Genomic DNA, 20,424 nt, shown 5'->3' on the forward strand with positions numbered 1-20,424 from the left:
TACCAGTTTACTTCCTATATGGCTTCTGCTTGTGTCCCTTATCTTTTAAATTCCAATGAGAACTCATCTAAGAAAGCATTTCCTTTGAAAACTTCATAACTTGAGTGCAATTGGTTCCATCCTAACTTGGTAACTTCATATTTAGATGCAAACCTTGGGGCTATGGTTCTAAGTGCAAACAAAAAGTCCTCCTCACCCTTCAGCTCAATATAGAGAGAGGTCTGAGGAGTAGGCATTTAGTAAAACTATTAAAATATTAAGGTATTTTTAATTGTTAAAAGGCTAAGACTTTTATCAGTTCTGACTAAACATTTATTTCGATTTTACAAACAATATGATGCTGACTTTGGCTTTGCAGCAAAAGGAACAGATTGAAAATAAAATGACTAAACAGGCAAAGTTGTTGTGGGCAAAACTAACACAGGAAAACTTCTTTTACCAGAAAGGCCTTTCAAACCCAGAACCAACCTACCTTTTAGTTACACAAAAAGCTGTCTAAGAAAAAGGACCAGGAGCTCACCCACACTTTTTCACATACCCTGTTGCAGATACTATTAAAGTTGTTCCTGAAGAAAAGGTAACTGAGAACTCAAGGGGCACAAAACAGATATAATGTAGATGGGGTTTCAAAATATTCAATCCTCTATACTCCTTGCCCCATAACCTCCCACTACAATAACCAAACTCCTATTTCCATAATAATTTACAAAAAAAAGAGGCTAGACTTTCAACAGCCGGGAGAACAGGTATCTAAGTGTTAGCAAGTCTCAATCCTCTATTAAAAATATTTAATGACAGTTCTGAAACAGGTTTGAGTTCTCTCCCATTTCTTTCCCGAAGCATGGCTTCTTCATTCCTCATCCTCATCCGCTTCCACATCCAGGCCAGGGATGCCCCGGATCTGCTGCTGCAAGGCACCCCCCAGCAAGGGCACTGGTTCCTCCTCTGAGGGCAGCTCCAAGGATGACTGCTCCTCTACCAAACTCTTTGCTGGGGTTTGTTCTTCAGTCCCTGCTGAAGCCCCAGGCTGCTGGTTCTGGTCTCCTGCCTGAAGCTCAGGTTGATCTGCAATGCTTTTCTCCTTGGTTTTCTTCTCATCTTCCCCTTCAGGCACTCCTTCTTCTATAGCACTGCCTTCTCCTTCTTCTTGCTCCTTTTCTTCTTCAGGGTCATCTGTGAAGGGATTCTCACCCTAAGGGTGACAAACACTCACCAGTCTATTGGTACGATCTTTTCCAAGCAATCCTGCTCTCTAAATGCCCAAATTTTTCCTTTAACACTACTCTCATCATCTCTACTGACCTCACCAAGGTGAAAGTCAGGATCCCTTCTTCCCCTATTCAACAACCCCTTCTCAGCCCCTACCCCTTTTCCCAGAGGATCTGAGGGCATAAACCAATTTGGAGGAGTGAAGCAAATCATGATTTTCCATCCCCAAGCTTGACTTCCCATCCCCAATCTTGAGACTAACCCAGAAGATTACTAGGCTCAAAATTTGTATGTGCAAGTACACAAATATTAATGGATGTAGGGTGGGTCAGACAAGCCTGATTACCTTAAGGTAGCGTTCTAGCTTCTTGCTAATGAGCTTATTGTTCAGGATACTTCGAGCTACCATGAGTGAGGACTTCTTGGACTGTTCCATCATGAGCTAAAAAGAATAGAACCCACTTGAGTAACTGGAACCATCCTAACTCCCAGGAACTCTAAGGTTGGAAGTGTCACATGATTACTAATAGCTAATTCATTATCTCTATAGTATGTAAAGTTTATAAACTTTTTTAACAAGTCTATGAGGTAGATAGCGCAGTTTCAGATAAGACAGTTTCAGTAACTTGTCCATGTTCATGAAAAGCTAGTAGATGCTGAAAGCTAAATTATAATCCAGTCACCAGACTCCAAATTCAGCACTTTCTACTATACCATGATGTCTCTGTCTGTGGCTTAAAAGTCAGCCTCTGAGTAACTTTGCCTCTTCAAATACAGCTGATCCTTAAAAATTTATAAACTATCAGCAGGCCCACAGCTGAATTCTTTCTAAACTGGGAGGTTTCTGCCCACTCGGGCTTGGAGAATTGCAAATCACCACCATAAAGATAGCAGAGTAGAACTTTAGTAGAGGGCCAAGAATTATTTACAGGGGAAAAAAAATAACTCAGAGGAAAACCAACTTGCCCATGGTCACACAATGAGTAAGCAAGTAACCAGACATAAAGCCAAATTGTCTGCTTTTTTAAACCTAGAGGGCAGCACCAAAGCACTCCACTCACTCTTCTGTTTCGGTTGTGTTCCATGGACTTGAGGTGCTTCTGTATGATCCCAAACTGCATAGGAATGAAGAGGTCACAGGCTGCACAGTGAGCTGCCTCCACTTTCTTCACAAAATGTTCCATGGCAATCTCTGCAAGGGAAGGAAGCCGATGCCCAAGTCCCACTAGTATCCCTTTTGGGATAGATTTCATCCCCAAAGAAATAGGGACCCACTAATTGCCACTAATATGTCCCTCTCCAATTACAAAAATAAGAGGTCTTTAGGTTCAGCCACTGGACACTAACAAACAGATGCCCTGGTCCTATCAGACGTCTCAAAAAACTGAGTCTTACTTCTTTCCCCTTCCTCTCACCCCAAGTGTTAACCCCAGGCACTTCAGGCTTAGGAAAGGCTTTTTAATTCTCATAAAGATCATGGGAATTCTATTTTGGACTCAAAATAAGGACCAGAAAACAGTCTAAGTGGACAGTCAAAATCAAGGCAGACCCTAGCTATCACCTGGATCACCATGGCGAATTGACACTTACCTTGAGTAAGGTCTTGATCTTTATAGATTTGCTGGATCACACCATTTAGGTCTTCGATAGTTTTGCGACGTTCTTCTGTCTTCTTGGTTTTGTTAGCAACATATTCCTGGAAGTGTCAAACAGGAGTTATCAGAGTATAACTTAAAAAAGTCAGGTGGAAAGGAATTATGCATCTCTTTTGTTTAAACCCTAAAAACAAAAAAGGAGCAATTTGGTAGCTGAAAAGGAAGCAGACAAGGAAGTCAGGTTTGTCAGGCCCTCTCTTGATCATATCGTTTCCCTTTTGGATTGGTGGTGATGATGATCTCTCTTGCCTGTCTGGATGATAAACCCTATTATTTTCAGTTTTCTCTGTGTTCAGGAAAAGAATGGAGAGAGGTCAAAATAGTCCCAATTCCCTGCAGAAAATGGAAGTGATAAAAACCCAATGCACCCCAAAATCAAAAGAGAGGATCACCTGCAAAAAGTCTGCAGTCTGTTTTGGCAATTTTGTGCCTACAAACTTGAAATGTTCCTTGTGGAACCTGCTGTCTAAGTGGTTGGTCATCTCATCATCATAAAAGGTCCGATATTTGCAGAGAGAACACACAAATTGGATCCTGGTAGAAGAAAGAATAGAGGTCAAGTAAGGTCTGCATCAAGGGTGCTACTACCAGCACCAGGTCCCTGAACAATGAAGAGAGCAAACCCCAGAAATGGGTTGAGGCTACCCCTAGGTTCTGATACTTAAATCACTTCCTTATGGAACTCTGAGGCAATGGTCCCAAGAAGGGGAAAACTCAAAATTTTGTTCTGAAACCATTTGCCATTCTTTTTCAAGAAGGGACATTGACACCATGAGGGAAGAATTAAGTCACAGTGCAGAATAGGGAACAGGTGACAATTTCTGAACTGTACAACTAGATAAATAAAGCAGGTCCTACTGGCTTCCCTAAGGGATAACACAAGAATTTTCTTCCCATAGAAAGGAAGAGGTAATCACAGGAGATAATGCTGTGGCTGGTCTAGACTCAGGGGAGCCAGCTGCTTTTGAGAGACACAGACTAGCTGCAAAGGTGCCAGTGGGGTGGTCACGTAGGTCTCTCCATGAAAGAAAGGAGCACACCTAGGAGAAACAACTGGGGCCAGGGGAGGGGAGGGCAGCCGAACTCGGAGGATCTGGCCCCATGGCGCAGAGAGAAGAGATCAGTCCTGAGCCATTGCCCGCTGAGTGGTGCTGTGTCTTCCTTGGGTTCTCCACCCTACCCCATCCTCAGCTCAGAGAGCCCAGGTATGGTGGAAGGAGGGAGGGAAGGAGGGGCTGGATGCAGCCCAGCCTCTGATGCCTGCTGCCTCATCTTCCTCTTCCAAGAACAAAAAAGTCTGACCTGGAAGGAGGGTGCCCAGCATGATGGCAGCTGAGGTGGTCAGGGTCAGGCTGTCCACAGCAGGTTCCCCTGGGGGGGTTGGGGGCCTGAGCCGAGAGGCAACGGTGACCGTGGCAGGGGACGGAGGAGGCTGGCCTCCACCAAGGCCTCAGGACGGGTTCCTACCTCTGCCGTCCATATCTGGGCCACGGGAACAGCTTTGTCTGGAGAGCCCAGGGGCCCGGCGCCGGCTTGGCCGAGGAAGATCCAGCAAGAGCAAGAGTCTGAGTCGGAGGCAAACACCAGTTCGGGGGCCCTGAGGGCAAATAGACCCGACAGCAGGGGCGTAAAGGGCTCAGCCACCTGCCGGACACGGGCCTGAGGCAGACTGGCCCCTCCAGCACCAAGTCACGGAAATGTGGGAACTTCTGCCATAGACTGGGCATAAGGGCAGGGCCCAAAGCTCCCGAGATTCCCCCATTGGTGTTTCAGTCACTCCCAGGCATGGTAGTAGCCACTTGGCCACAGGTTTGGGCTGGAGAGGTGCCTCAGTGTCTCTGATGAGCTGGCCCCCTCCCTTGGGGGCCAGGGGCCCCCAAAGCACCTCTGGGCATGTTCGGTGACCTAAGCGTTGGAGTTTCTGGACAACAGTGCCAAGCAGCGTCAGGTCCCGAGCCGGAGAAGCAGAACAGTTACAAGGCGACCTCTGGGGGGCAGGGGGGACAATTCAGGCTCTTAGGTATACAACCAGGACCTTGGAAGCCCTGACTGATGGGAAGCAGGGTCCATGCACAGAAGAGCAGGTGCCAGGGCAACACTGGGCCCCATTGAAAGGCCAGAGGGAGAGACGAAGAGGCAAGGTCAGGCCAGGAGAAGAGTACATCATTCATCTCCTGAGAGACCCCAATTGCCCTGGGAAGGTGGGTTGCCTGGGGCTGCCAGGAAGGCTAACCGTGGGGAAGAGGAAACGGCGCTTGCTGGAACCCCTGGCCAGCCACGAGTTGCTAGGGCAGAGGTTGGTAGATGAAATGAAAATACAAAGTATTACCTTTCCACCATTCGGTCCCGCTGTCTTTTCTTCTGCTTCTCCTGTGTCTTCTTGCCAGCTTGCAATTTGCGTTTGATTTGACTGATTTCCTCCTGAATGGTCAGTGCTCCTGGGGGACAAGAGGGATAGGAAAACCAGGACATTCATCATATCTACTCTGCAGCATAAAGGGCCAATTTTGTTGCCCTTCTTCCTCCCAGCTACCAACCAGAGCTGGTGGTATTCATTTTGGTACACTCTACTAGTAAAGTTCAGTCTGAAGAACCAGGGAAACCCAAATACCTTTTCAAGGTTTCAGTCCAGGGAGATGAATATAGAGACAAGTGCTGGGGAGGAAAAGGGAGAGGTGACTCCCTTACTGGTTGGTTCTGTGCTACTCACAGCTTCCTAAGGTGCTTTACCCACCTATAGTGGGCCCAGAGAGCTTATGAACCCCTACTCTCTGTGTAGCTTGAATCCAAGTTCCCAACCCCACAGCTTTACCAAAACACAGCGGCTCGGGAATTCAAAGGGGTTAGTGGATGCTTGTTGAAAACCCTAACAATAGTTCTGTGGTCAATCCAGCAGGATGGAGATCACAGTGCCATACTAGCAGCCAATGTGAAATGCTTAAAATGCCCTGCCCACCCACCCCCAACCAGTCACCATGGCAACAATGGCCAACACTGGAGTTGCTGTTTGGTACCTGCTGGTGCTCATCACACGGGTGGGGGGACACGGACTCCCAACTGGGGCTGGAGAGGCGCTAAGGGAGAGGACACGCAAACCAGAGCCGTAAAAACTGGAACGAGGGGACCACGGCTCGGACGTCAACAACTGCCAGCCACTGAGAAGAACTTGCAAGTGGGTGTCACTATGGGACCAGGGAATGGTAGGAGTCATAGGGCCTAGTACCTGATTGTGGCAAGGGTAGGTATTCCTTGCGGCACCCCAAACTATCTGGCCTAAACAGACAATAGGTCAGAAGTGGCTGCCTATGACCAATACTAGTCCTAGCCTCTGGCTCAATAAAGAGGAGAATTTGTGCTTAATTATAGCTTACAACCAGCCCAGAGGGGTGGGTCACAGGCAAGCTGAACATTATTAGTATCAATGGACATCCTGCCAAGTCCCAGAACCACCTCCCGACAATCTGCCCACCTAAGCTGCCAGTACCTGCATGATCTTTTCTAAGAGGGGAATGTCCAATTACAACTACAGAGCACTTAAACATATACCCACCCTTTTCAGCATCTTCATTTCCTTCTTCCTTCCCATCTTCTTTTCCTTCTTCCTCTTCTCCTTCCTGTCATAAAATTCAAAAGATCAAAACCTATGCACAAATAGGATCTATAAAACCCACCATGGAAAGGATAATCCTATAAGGGCTAGCACTTTGGGGAACCTCACCATTACAATAAACTTTTCCCAGTCATTGTTCTCTTCTACCCTATCTGTGGTCTTCCTTTTACCATGCTCATATTCAGGTTAGTACCTGGCTGACTGGCTGAGTATGTACCCAGGTAGAGGTTATCTTTTGTCTAAGTGACTGAAATGTAAGTGTCCCCAAAACCACTTACAGCTCTGGAACTCTTTCTGGCTGTATCAGGGGTTTCTGTTCCTTCTCCTGTCTCACCTTCAGTCCCCTCATCTGAAAGAGAAGGGCAGTATCTCAGGAGTTGTTTTGCCTCATTAAGAAAGAAGGGAACAAAACGAAAAAGAAAAAGAAAAAAGGGGTGGCTAGGTGGCACAGTGGATAAAGCACCGGCCCTGGAGTCAGGAGTACCTGGGTTCAAATCCGGTCTCAGACACTTAATAATTACCTAGCTGCGTGGCCTTGGGCAAGCCACTTAACCCCATTGCCTTGAAAAAAAAAAAATCTTAAAAAAAAGGGAACAAGTGAGGAGAAAGGGACCAACTGGCTGCACCTCACCATTGTCAGAGTCACTGTTCTCAGAGCCATCTGTCTTAGCTGCTTTGCTGTCAGGTTCATCAATGTTATTTGACTGTTTTCGCTTCTTCTTTTTATTCTGAAAAGGAAAGCACAAAATTGAGCAAATGGGGTTAATACAGTAAATGAGCCATTGGTGCCCAATTTTTTTAAGGTTTTTGCAAGGCTAATGGGGTTAAGTGGCTTGCCCAAGGCCATGCAGCTAAGTAATTATTAAATGTGAGGCAGAATTTGAAATCAGGTACTCCTGACTCCTGGGATGGTGCTCTATCCACTGCACCACCTAGCTGCCCCGGTGCCCAATTTTAAAATGGAGACAAGGCTAAAAATCATTGATGGTGTTACTCTCCTGATTTAGAGAAGGCCTGGCCAAGAACAAATCTATGTCCCTAACACTGAGCTGGTCCATCTTAAATAAGCTATCCCTGGCTTCAGTGCCTAACTAAAGGGAACAGTTCTTACCCGGAAATCTGTAGTAGCCCAGGTCTTCCAAGTCCTTTTCATTTGTTTCATCCCACTGCCAAGTCCAAAGCCAAATCGCATGTTCCCATAGGAGCCTCTCATGCTCTGAAACATGCCGTATTCAGGAATAATGTTCTGAGAGAAGAGGGATGGGAGGCGGGACGAACTCGGTACACATTGGCCCCTGGCCCCCATGGGGTCATCCCACATGCGCCCATAGCCTGTAGCCATAGGCCGATTAGTGTGACCATCTCTGGCCCATCCCTGTGCCCGCTGGCCAAAGGCATCACGGACTCGGAAATGATCCCGGTAGGCATCGTAGTGGCCTTCATAGGCCATCTCCATTTCAGGGTCAATTTCACTGTAGTCATAGCCGGATCTGTAAAGATCACGGTCGCTCAGTGCAGCCCTGGAGTCATATGCTTCGTAGGAATCATACCTGCAAGAGGCGCACAGTATTGCATCAGTGATCTGGGCAGGACTCAAGAAGTACAGAGGCCAGGACAGTGTACAACAAATATATAAGTAGCCTATGACCCCCAAAACTACCCCCCCCATTAACAGTATAAAACTCAGCAGTTGCAGACTGGAGCAGGAAGGACTTGTTTAGAAAAAGCAATACATTGTAGTTAAATCATCTGAGTTCTAATGGCTTCAATAGCACCCCAAGTGACATGCTTTCACTTTACAATTTCACCTGCTTGGTCAAACCTTTCAGCCCCTAGATCAGGGGGAAAATAAAAGTTCTAAAAAGCAGAGTCAAATGCTTCTAATCATTTCAAAAATAGCAAAGGAAGAAATCTCCTTTACCTACTAAAAGACTAGCTTCATTCTTCCCTTCTACATCTCAAATCTGAATTGACATAATTTTTACTTCCACACTTATAAAGCCTAATTTCCCCGCTTCTTCACAGAAGCTCTAATTGTTCAGAGAAACAAATTAAAGAGACAGTAACAGATTAAGAATTTTAGAAGCAAGGCCCTTTGTATTACTATATGTACTGCTACTTTGATCAGCTATCCCATGACAACCCTTTCTAGTAAAGATAACAGGTAAAAGAAACATTTTAATCCCAAAAGCTTCAGCTCCCCATTCCAATTCAATAAAAAGGAAGTCTACTCTTTTACCTCTAGATACATTATAAAGCCCTAATTTCCAAAAGAATTCCCTTTGATTTTGGAGAAATGACAGAAAGAGAAATTTGTTTTCTAAAATCCACAAAGGTTTTCCAGCAATTTGAGATAGAGCTTTACCATCATTTGAAAAAAGACAGACTTTTTATACTAAATATATCAACTGTTGAGGTGGTCATTGTTTAATGAAAAAGAATATACAGAGTTTGAGGAAGACTAACAGAAAAGGGATTAGCTGTTCTTGAAAACTCAATCTCTCCAGTAAGTTTATGAACCAGAGGCAGAAAGGGAGACTAACAAGACTATAAACACTAAAAGATGGTAAGTTTTACTGCAAGGGTATGAAAATAAGAAAAGGACAATGATAAAATAACAAACAGAGCTCTTTCTGATTTCAAAATCAGCCTAAATACCAAAGAATAACCCTGTCAGTTATCTACCAACAACTAAAGTTCTGAAGATAGTTTATGAATTATGCTCTCCTCAAACCAGATCCTCAGGGTATGCCACTATAGGAAGAGACAAAAGTTGGCTGTATTAAACCCTGAAGAAAACAACCAGTGTGTGACCAGCATAATTTGAGATCAACAACCAACCAAGAGTGCCAAGAAGTAGAAACTTGATTCACATTTATCATGCTGTCTAGCCAGCATCTTCTAACAAGTTAGTGACCCAGTTACCAGTCTCATCTCTCCAATACATTGTTTCAAAACACAAGCTGGCTACCCCTAGGCATTTTGTTTTCTTTCACTGCAAGAACAATCCCAAATACCAAGTGTCAGCAACCATTGGTTGAAGCCAGGCTGCCCATATTACAATTTACCTCCAAACTAAAGAAATCTTATGCAAGATCCACTACTAATTAGTACTTCATCTTCAAAACAACAGAGACAGTCTCTTCCTAATACTTTTAAAACTACCTTTCTAAGGGGCTCTAGGGCTCTCTTCAGTCTTTGCTCTACTCTAATTTGAACAGTTTTTCCTAATCTGACTTTGATGGTGTTATGTGATTTCCCAAGAAAATTCCAAATAACCTTTGGAAAAACATGAATACGTTATACCTTCTCCCCTGTCCCCTATGAAAATTTAGAAGCACAGATTAAGTTCTAAGTTTACATATCTCTAGTGTCTAACATTTTGTTGTCCTTCATTCATATCCAACTCTTTGTGAATCCATTTGAAGTTTTCTCAGCAAGACAGTGGAGTGGTTTACCATTTCCTCTTCCGGATCATTTTACAGATGAAGAAACTGAGGCAAACAAGATTAAGTGACTTGCCCAGGCTCCCAGAGCACTAGTAAATTCCTGAGGTCAGATTTGTACTCAAGAAGATATGTCTATCTAACCTACATCCAGCACTGTCTCCACTGTGCCACCTATAGTTCTACATAAAGAAGGCCTGAGTGTTACAACTTCCTGAATTAACTGGTAACTAAGCAAACAGAAATTATACACATTTAATGGAACTAGAAGGCTAAATTGGCATTACTATTCATGTCAAATCCATGGCCCTTGCTCCTCCTCAAATCCATGGAGGAAGGAAAACAAATTATAATCTGCTATTGTCTCTAAATTGAGGAGACTACCTATCACCTCAGTGTGGATTTCACATATGGGAAGTAAGAAAGTTAAAAAAAAAACAAAAAACAAACATGCCTGAATCTAACCTAAAAACCTCATCAAAGTTGTTTTAAAAAAAAAAAAGTGTAGAAGGAGCAGTGGCTGATTGAAAGCATCTACCACTCTCAAAAATAAACACTACTAAACAGTCTCACCTTGAAAGCTACACTCACCTGTCTCCACCTGAGCCATATAGTGCTCCTTGCATCATGTCCGTTTCTAGGTGAGACACCACATCAAATCGCTGGTTTATTTTGGACAGAACATTATCGGTACCGGTGCTAGCAGAAGCATTAAGGTTTGTATTTGTGTCGGAGTTAGGAATTTCCCAAGAGTTTGAACTGGCCATACCATACCCATAATTGGTAGTGTTATCCTGACCATATCCATATCCATAACTATAGCTCTCGTAACCTGTAACAAGAGATATGGACAACTCCAGTCACACAATCTGAGGCAGGTCCATTTTAAGTTGGCCTCTTGGTTTCCAACCATTCAAATCCGGAGTCTCTGGTCAAAACTCACTTAAGTAATTGTATTAACTCCATAGAAAGAAACTAGTAGTATATCAAAAAACTCATCACTAAAGTGGTCTGAACCAATCAGGGAGAAGTCTTCACAAGAAAAATATATAGGCATATATACTGAAAAACACAACTAATTTTATGGAGGACTCAGGTTTTATAAAAACAAACTTTTGGGGGGGTTGGGGGGGAGAAGCAATCTGAATGGAACCAGTTTTGGCACAGATTTAATTGCAAAGTCATATTCAAAGTCATTTAATTCTTCAATTTTTATATTTATATCTGGTACAAAATCATCAAACTGAATATCTAGTTTAGTCTGGAGGGAAAAAATTAAAAAAAAATCATACTTGCCTCTGTTTGTCCCAGAGTTCCAGGTTCCGTATCCTACAACAACAACAACAACAACAACAACAAAAACCACCATTAATTAAGCTCCAAACTTTTTATGATGACTAAAGTCCAATGTTTGAATATTTTAATAACACATACCAACTGGCAACATCAGATTACCTACATTTCATAATCCCAGAAACCACTACGTACAAGCTACAACCCAAAAAGAAACAAAACATAAAAGAGGTAGCTTACAGATCAGGAGACTGACACAGATCATCCTGTATGCTTTTACTACATCAAAGTAGAGCAATCATATAATTGGTTCATGTCCTTCATTTTCTTTTTTTTTCTTTTTTAGGTCTTTTCTAGGCAATGGGGTTAAGTGGCTTGCCGAAGGCCACACAGCTAGGTAATTATTAAGTGTCTAAGACCAGATTTGAACCCAGGTACTCCTGACTCCAGGGTCGGTGCTTTATCCACTGCACCACCTAGCCACCCCAATGTCCTTCATTTTCAAAGAGGATCAAAATGACAAACTATATTAGAGATCAGTTACAGTATGTCTGAATGTGACTGATCTGACCAATGTGAGCTTAGAATACTCTACCACAGGTTGGGCACAAATAGTCCATATGAACACCTCAGGTGGGTTTTCTAAACTTGCACATCTAAAATTGCACCACTACGATTCTGCTTTGCTCATAGAGTAAGCCCTTTCTCTGATGAGGGCACACCATACTGGGCAGTCCTGTTCTCTCTCTCATGCTGAAAAGACCTTTAGAGTAAACAAACAGAATAATTACTGCATGCTCAAACACTGCCATCATTCGGTGAGCACAACCAATGCCTTCCCCTCCCTCCCCATTTCTCATCTAGTAAATGATTGAAAAGAGTATTTGTAGGTCTCTGAGCCTCCCTTAAACAAATCCAGCAATATCCCCACATAAAATAAAGGAGCTCAAGATACTATCCCAAAGCAGTAATTAAAGGAAGGAGACCCAATGGGATGTCTCACTTGTCTAAATTATACACAGTAATTTCACAAGAATGTATACAAATTCAAAAATTATACTAATCAAATAATCAAGATAAATCATTGAATAGAATCTACTTGGATAAGAAAAATGAATCATTACTGAAATGATAGAACTAAGGGAACAACGATCACTTTTGCAGCATTTTTTTATTTTAGATTTTTCAAGGCAATGGGGTTAAATGGCTTGCCCAAGGCCACACAGCTAGGTAATTATTAAGTGTCTGAGGCCGGATTTGAACTCAGGTACTCCTGACTCCAAGGCCGGCGCTCTATCATCTACTGCACCACCTAGCCACCCCCTGCCACATGTTTTAAAGAAGCAATTCAATACAGGAAAAATAAGGAAAAGCAATCAATCTATATTGCAAAGCATGAAAGTCTCTCATACTGTCCTTAATAAGATAGTAGAATTTGTTCATTTACATAGAATCTCAGAGTTGAAAAGAATACCAGTTACCAGCTACTAAACAACTCTGAGCCTCAATGTACTTGTTTGTTTTATTAAAGATTTTATTTATTTTGAGTTTTACAATTTCCCCCCAATCTTACTTCCATCCACTCCCCAACAGAGAGCAATTTATCAGTCTTTACTTTGTTTCCATGTTGCTCTGTACTTTTGACTATAAAATGAGCAGCAGTACTAGCAATAACTAATGCAAAAGAGTGTTAGGAAACACAAATAAAAAACTGCATGCAAAGAGCTTTGCAAATCTTAATAACACCATATGAACGACAGATTTGATTTTTCTCTCTTGCTTCTAGTTCTGCTTCCAGGCCAAAGGAAAATGTATGACTCCTACTCTATATGAAAATCCTTCAAATATTTTAGGGTAGCTAACTAATGTCACACCATCCTAATCCCCTTTTATTAATCTTAGGTGTAGTTTAACTAGTCCTTCCTAAAATATGGCACCTAAAACTGTTCTATAACCAACATGGAGTAGAGCAAGACTATGACTCTTATAGTCTAGATATCATCTTCTTAGATTAGACTAATGCTATATTAGCTTTAATGAGTGACATATTCTGCATAATCCTCACTTCTGCAATTCAAACCCCCCCATCATCAAAAAACCACACAATTTAATTGTCTAAATATGCAACCCATTTTATTCTTGGGAGTAAATTTAAAAACACAAAGGAAAGATTTCAACTTTTTATTCTAGACTATTGAGATCTTTTTGGAAGCTGGTGTTATAATCCAAGTTAGAGATCCTTCCTAACTCTGCTACTTTTAAATTAGTTATAAGTATGCTATCTACTTCTTCATCCGAGTAATTTTTTCAATTGAGCAGCATAGAGCCAAAGAGAGATTATTATTATTTTTTTCTTTTTAGGTTTTTGCAAGGCAAATGGGGTTAAGTGGCTTGCCCAAGGCCGCACAGCTAGGTAATTGCCAAGTGTCTGAGACCAGATTTGAACCCAGGTACTCCTGACTCCAAGGCTGGTGCTTTATCCACTATGCCACCTAGCCGCCCCCCAAAGAGAGATTATTGACAAATTTTATTAGAACATCAAGCTCTCAAAATTTAGTCTAGGGATGGGGTTCTTAAGACCTTTTAAGGAGAACCATGAGGTCAAAATTATTTCTATAACTAAAATAATATATAATGAACATATATAGCCAACATAAACAAAAGTCAGGGAAGTTACTCAATAATTTTAACAGTGTAAAGAGCCTCGAGAACAAAACATTCAAGTATCCCTGTATTATCTCTAGAAGGTTACATTGACCAATTAATGATTCGTCTTTATGTCCAGTCAATCTGGCCCAAAAAGTTCTATCTTGTGCACAAAGAGAGAATATAAGCTATGTCAAATGCTTTGCTAAAATCTAGGTAATCATACATGGAAAAATTACTAATAGGAAGTCTTCCCCAATCCCTCTTAATTCTAGTGACTTTCCTCTTTTAATAATTTATTTTTCCTATATATAGAACTCACTCTGTATATATTTGTTTACATGTTGTCTCCTTTATTAGCTTATAAGCTTCTGGCACATAGTAGGCACTTAATGTTTACTGACTGATTAATTTTCCTTAGGTACATACATACATTGAATATGAAAATATCCCATGGTCCTGTAAGAAGAGACAGGGATGCTGAAGTTCAAAATGAGCTGAGGATACAGAGGAAGGGTAAGAATAAAAAAAGGGGGGGATAAGCACAGAAATATAGAGGCCAAACAGCTCCTGTTCCCAAGTAGCTCAGTCTATCAGGAAAGAACATGCAAACAACTATGTACAAGTGGAGTAGTGATTAGAGTGGAGAGTCTAGAATCAGAAAGAACCCAATTTAAATTCAGTCCCAGATGCTTTCTAGCTGAGTGATCCTGGACAAGTCATTTAACCCTTTTGTGTCAATTGCCCCATCTGTAAAATGGGGATAATAATAGCACCTAACTTCCAGAGCTATTGTACTTAAGTGTGTGACCCTGGGCAAGTCACTTTTGTTTGCCTCAGTTTCCTGATATGTAAAATGAGCCAGAGAAGGAACGGCACTATTCTTGTCAAGAAACATGAGATCACTAAGAGTCACTGAACAAATAACAACAGCACCTATCTCTTCTAGAGTTGTTTTGAGCATCTGCAGTGCCTGGCAGATAGTAAATACTAGTTAAATATTAGCTATTATCTAATAGCTATATGGATCAATTGGAGAGAATCAACTAGCAAGAAGGGGGACCAGGAAAAGATTCTTATAAAAGGTGGAACTTTAGCTGAGAGCTAAAGAAAGTCAGGAGATGAAGACAAGGAGGGAAAGAATGTAGTTGGGAGGTTGTGCCTTTGGGTAAGGACAGAAAGAATAATAAAGAAAAAGCAGCTGGGGGAGGTGGGTCTGGGAGGTACCTGTAGATCAGGCAAGATAGCTTCTAGGTCTCTTATAAATCTGAGATTCTAACAAGAAGAACCCAATATCCTTTTATTTTTAGGTTTTTTGCAAGGCAATGGGATTAAGTGGCTTGCCCAAGGCCACACAGCTAGGTAATTATTAAGTGGCTGAGGCTGGATTTGAACTCCACCTAGCTGCCCCCACCTTTCAATCTCTTACCTGAACTGCTCTATCCTTCCAGCCACCCCTCAATATCCTTTTAACCCTTAAATCCAAAACAGAGTAAAAGCGAAGCATGGTATATAGGAAAAGACTGTATTTCAGTCAGCAAAGCTCAGGTCAAAGATTGGGTTCACTACTTATTTCCTGTGAGACCAAGAAGGAATCATTTCATCAATGGGCTGGATGACCTCTGAGGTCACTTCCAAGTCTAAGACTATGAGAAAGTATAAAAAGGAGGCCCTTCTTTATAGTAAGATCAAGGAAATCATCAAAGAATAATAGGTCACATGTTCACTAAGGATTACTGGGGGAAAAAGGGGGGGGAGTTTGTAAAAAAAAACTTCTGAACGAAACTTCTATAGAAAGCTAAATAACATTTCTATAAAAGATTTACAGATGATAAGGAATTAATGAAGCATGACACAGTGCTAAGTGTAGGTGATACAAATGCAAACACACAAGACAATTCCTGCCTTCAGGGAGCTTATATTCCAATAAAGGCAAGAGTGGGGAAAAAAAGTCAAAAGATCAAAAAGTTCTAGAAACTTTGTTCTATGAATTATGATGATGATGATGAGCACTTTGCAAATACTTAATTTTAGTATAAGTTCACCCCATTAGACTGCCTCCTCTCAGGGGCAGAGTACAAGGTTCTGGTTGGAGGGGAGAGATGGACAGGAAAATTCTAACAATGAGAAGGTATGATGAATTTACAATGGATACTAAGTGAAAAGAATATACACACTAATGCAATCAGAGTCCCACTGAAATAAAGATTACAATTTTTAAAAATATCAACTTCAAAAAGTATAAGTTAAGGAGACTGATCCCATCTTTTACTTGACCACAAACTTGATAAAGAATCACTCATATGACAACTTAAAAAAAAAACAACTACTATTAGGGAATTGTTCTACATTTGAACAAGAATGTAATTGCTATATCGTAATAGCAGAGAATTCACAATCCGAAATTCTATCTAGATTATGTTTAAAAAATGCAATAAAAAGAACTCCAATGATAGGACATGGCTGGACCCTAAGTTTATGAAACATTTTTAGAAGTAACTAGCTTGCATTATAGAATCTGAGGTCCCTTCCTGCTTTAGCTGGCTAAAAAGGTTTGTTTGTTTTTTTTAACAGGAAAGGAAACTGAGGCCCAGGAGATTAAATGTCTTCTCTGAGATTTCCATTTCAAGGAGATGGCTCTAATACTTAATTGCTTGCTATCTGCTGGATGTAATCCCCTAAACTTTAAGTGATTACCTCACTCTCCTATGCTAATTTTCTGAATGATTACCTAATATTGTTCTATATTTAATAGTGCAGAAATATTTTAAAGGACATCCTTTCCTACCTTGCCAGCTATATCAAATACCTATCTGGATGCTGGCAGAAGCAGAGACAGAGTCAAGGATGTCCATCATATCAATACTAACCTATTTCCTACAATTGTCCAATATGGAAGCATAAAATTTCTCACTTAAACGTTAAGGCTACTTACTCATAAGCAGTATATGCAGAAAGCTTAACTTGGCCCCAGAAGCAAAGGTCTTTTGCCACTAAATGCCAATCTTAATCACTTTTCTACCCTATTTGAATGAGAAATCTAGACGTACTTACCATAGTCACATGTGGGCTGGGCAGTGGTATCAGAAAATGTAGATTGCAGAGTTGTCTCTGATCCTTGGACAAACCCTAGAGACATATAAAGTAAGTAGAATTATCACTGAAGAAAAATGCATAGAATTGATACCACAGCTCCTCCTACACACAAAGAATTCTCATATCAATAAAGAATGAATTTTACTTAAATTATTAACAAGGAAGACAAATTTAATAATTATTTTCTGATACATTCTGGGTTGTAAAATGATGGAGTAGATTTCAATCAGAAGGTTTATATATTATATTATATGTTATATTATATATTATATATTAAAATGTACCTTCCAAATTAATTTGGTAGCTACAATAGCGATATTATAATCCAAAATCACATCATATGAAAGAAACTGGAAGATTCAAGCCAGAAAAGGCTTAGCTGCTATTCTAAGAAAAAATGTAAGACTTCTTTTGCTCAGTCCCTTCATTACAAAGGAAAAATTTCTAGCCAATAAGAGCCATCCAAAAGTAAAATGGGTTACTTCCAATTAAGAGTATGTTGTTATCACTGGAGGCCTTTCAAACAGATTTTTAAAAAAAGATCAAGCAATCCTCCAATGATATGATTGCTTTCTTTAGCAAAAATAACAAATAACATCTGTGAAATTACTAGACAATGAAACAATTTAAAAGGAAAAACCCTTGATATTCGTGAAATATTAAGACTATGACCTAATAATACACACAAAGCATTCAAATTTATACTCCTTTAGTTATAGGGTTGGTGGGAAGATGATCAAAAACACAAGGATCCTGACTTTTCCATTTTAAACGAATATATGCATTTCAATAAATAAGTTTTTACATTTTTATTATTACTATTTTGTTGGAAATCTATGGGATAAAGCACCAGCCCTGGAGTCAGGAGGACCTCAGATACTTAATAATTACCTAGCTATATGACCTTGGGCAAATCACTTAACCCCATTGCCTTGCAAAAAAAAAAGCAACTAAAATAAAATCTATGGAAGACATTCAATCAGATCAAAAATAAAACTCAATTAGTCTTTTTTTAAAATTTATTGATGTCTATAAATGCTAACTATTTTTCACTCTCCTCCCCCCATTTTCAATTTAGTCCTAAAGAAAATCTATTTAAATCAGTAGGAAAAGGCACTGCTATTAAAACCAGAAATGGCACTACAAATAATGTCCAGTGAATTCAGGTGCTTGCATTAACTTTGGTAAACTCTTTAGTATGACTTTGTTTAAATTTATATAATTCCATAGTTGCCCCTTTTCCTAGAAATGTAACTGACACTATGAACTGAGTTAGTCTGGCCCTAGCACCTGGTATTTTATAATCTGTTTATAAAATATTAAGGAAAGATAACAAGTATGTTTTCTGAAAATGCCTAGAAAATAATAAGAAGTTATTGACCAAATGGTAGCATGTCATAGTATTGATTTAACAAATTCAAATCCCCACTGATTATGTGCTCTTTCAGGTCAAGGGATCATGTTTTATTTTTCCCAATACCAACATCTAGAACTAAGCCTAGTATATCATTTGTTTGTTTGGGTTTTTTGGTACAGGACAACAACATTATCTATGGAATGGGTGTTGCCTGTTAAACTGAAACCAGTTAAAGATATTAGCTAAAAAGGTTCTCCCCCACGGCATCCAGAGCCATTTCCAGCCCTGACCTATATCTGGCCATGGGTGCCAGAAGGCTGGGGAGGAGCAAGTGAGGCTAGAGATTTTGCCCAGCCTTCCCTTAAATCAATTCACTTGCATAACAAGGTGTCACCTCTCAGACAACAAGGTCCTCTTTGAGAAGGAAGAACCACCTCAACTTCAACTCCAAAGTAAACTCTCTATTCGCTGATTCGGTGTTCATATTAATAATTTTTTTGTGATTTCATGAAACTTGTTTGTTCCAGGAAACTTCTACAAAGAAAATATATACAAGATAAACTGGAGATGATGTTAGGAAAGAAGATGCTAATATTTAGGAGGATTAAGAAAAGACTTCTTGTAGAAGAGAGAATTTTAATTGAAATCTGAAGGAAGACAGAAGGAGAAGAGGAAGGGGGGGGGAAATTCCAGGTGAGGCAGAAAGAGGCCAATTTATCAAGGGCTTTTAAAGGACAAACTGCATCTAATATTTGATCTTGAAGGTAAGAGAGATCTACCGGATGGATTTCAAGATCCACTCAAGTAAACGACACAGCTTTCTCCATTTTAAACACATTCACATTTCAACTTGTCTTCCTCAAGATTTCTAGTGTCCACGATACCTTGTGTTGGGGAAAACTATCACCCACCCCTCCTCAAATTGTTTTCTTGAGGGATTTAAACGTTTCCCCTACTGGACTCTCCCGTTTACAAACCGAAGGGCCTGAACTGGATATCCCAGCTCCGCCACGGGCCGCCCGGGGGATGCGCTCTTAGATAGGCCCCGGGGTCTCGCAGCAGCCCCTGCTCGAGCCCCTCGGACCCTCACAATGTCCCCGTGTCCCAATTCTGTATCTCCCTGCTGCGGGGTCGGGGTTCTTGTCGTCCCACCTTCGCCGTCTCCAAGCTGCCGGCCAGCCCGCGCCCCCCAGCCTGCCCGATCTGCCCAGTCGGCCGCGGGCGGCGAGGAGGTGACCCCGAGGCCGCAGGCTCCTGGGCGTCCTCTCCGAGCCGCGGGGCCTGGCCGGCGGCGTCATCCAAGCCCGAGAGCAGGGGACGGGACCCAAGGGCTAGGGAGGCAGGGATGGGGGTCACGGGGTGGGGGGGGGGGCGTCGAAAAGTTGGGCACGACGCCATCTTAAAGCCTCGGTCCGGACACTGGAGGCCTCAGCCCCTGCCTCAGACTCCGGGCGGTGGTTGGAACTCGAGGTCACCTCTTCGATCGCAGCCTCCTCGGCTCGAAACGGGCCTTACCTGTGTAACTCATGGCGGCCAACGGCTCCAGGAAACCGCACAGCTGCTCTCGTCTCGGCGGCCCCCGGGGCTTTCACTCTCCCCTCCCCCTCCCCCTCCCCGTCAAGACTCCGCCTCCCGCCCCAATTGGCTACCGTCTGCCGATTCTGCCAATTCTATTGGCTGCTTCGACTGACCGCAAAAGGGTTGCGGGTTGTCTTTCGAGGTCAGTGGTTCGAGGTCTTGCCAATCTGCTAGCTGCGTGCTCCCTCCTCCCCGGCGCTGGTGTCAAGTAAGCTGTGATTGGTCGAAAAGCTCCGGAGTACAAGACCTTATTAGCCTGCCCCTCCGAATCAGCGCTCGCATGAGCTTCGGGCTCAGGGCCTGGGAGGGGAAGGGTGTGACGTTTCTTCCGGGGGTGGGACTCAGGTTGAGGAGCCAATGGCTTGAGAGGGCGGGGCATAGGCTAGTTCGGAGCGCTAGGATTTAGTCGTCAGTCCAGTAGGTGGCGAATAGCAGCAGGTACAGCCCGTCGCAGCCCAGCGCTCCCTCCGCGGGCGGATGGCTCGCGCTGACTAGCCTCCGCCTGGGCTTCCAGGACTTCTTCACGTTTTCCTG

The 20,424-nt window shown here is 42.1% G+C and overlaps 1 protein-coding gene across 1 annotated transcript; it reads right to left on the minus strand.

The window, feature by feature from the left end:
* Positions 1 to 298: 298 nt before the first annotated feature.
* On the minus strand, positions 299 to 19,915 carry AKAP8L (A-kinase anchoring protein 8 like). The gene is made up of 14 exons (XM_074204292.1): positions 19,828 to 19,915; positions 16,914 to 16,988; positions 11,217 to 11,249; positions 10,512 to 10,752; positions 7,586 to 8,024; positions 7,106 to 7,202; positions 6,753 to 6,823; positions 6,415 to 6,478; positions 5,194 to 5,302; positions 3,257 to 3,398; positions 2,800 to 2,905; positions 2,271 to 2,401; positions 1,556 to 1,651; positions 299 to 1,192 (listed from the first exon to the last, which is right to left on the minus strand). Exons 1-14 carry the CDS (start codon positions 19,838 to 19,840, stop codon positions 851 to 853), a joined length of 1,959 nt encoding a protein of 652 aa, XP_074060393.1. The 5' UTR covers positions 19,841 to 19,915; the 3' UTR covers positions 299 to 850.
* Positions 19,916 to 20,424: the final 509 nt, after the last annotated feature.

Source organism: Macrotis lagotis, chromosome X (genome assembly GCF_037893015.1).
Source record: "Macrotis lagotis isolate mMagLag1 chromosome X, bilby.v1.9.chrom.fasta, whole genome shotgun sequence".
NCBI classification, from domain to species: domain Eukaryota; kingdom Metazoa; phylum Chordata; class Mammalia; order Peramelemorphia; family Peramelidae; genus Macrotis; species Macrotis lagotis.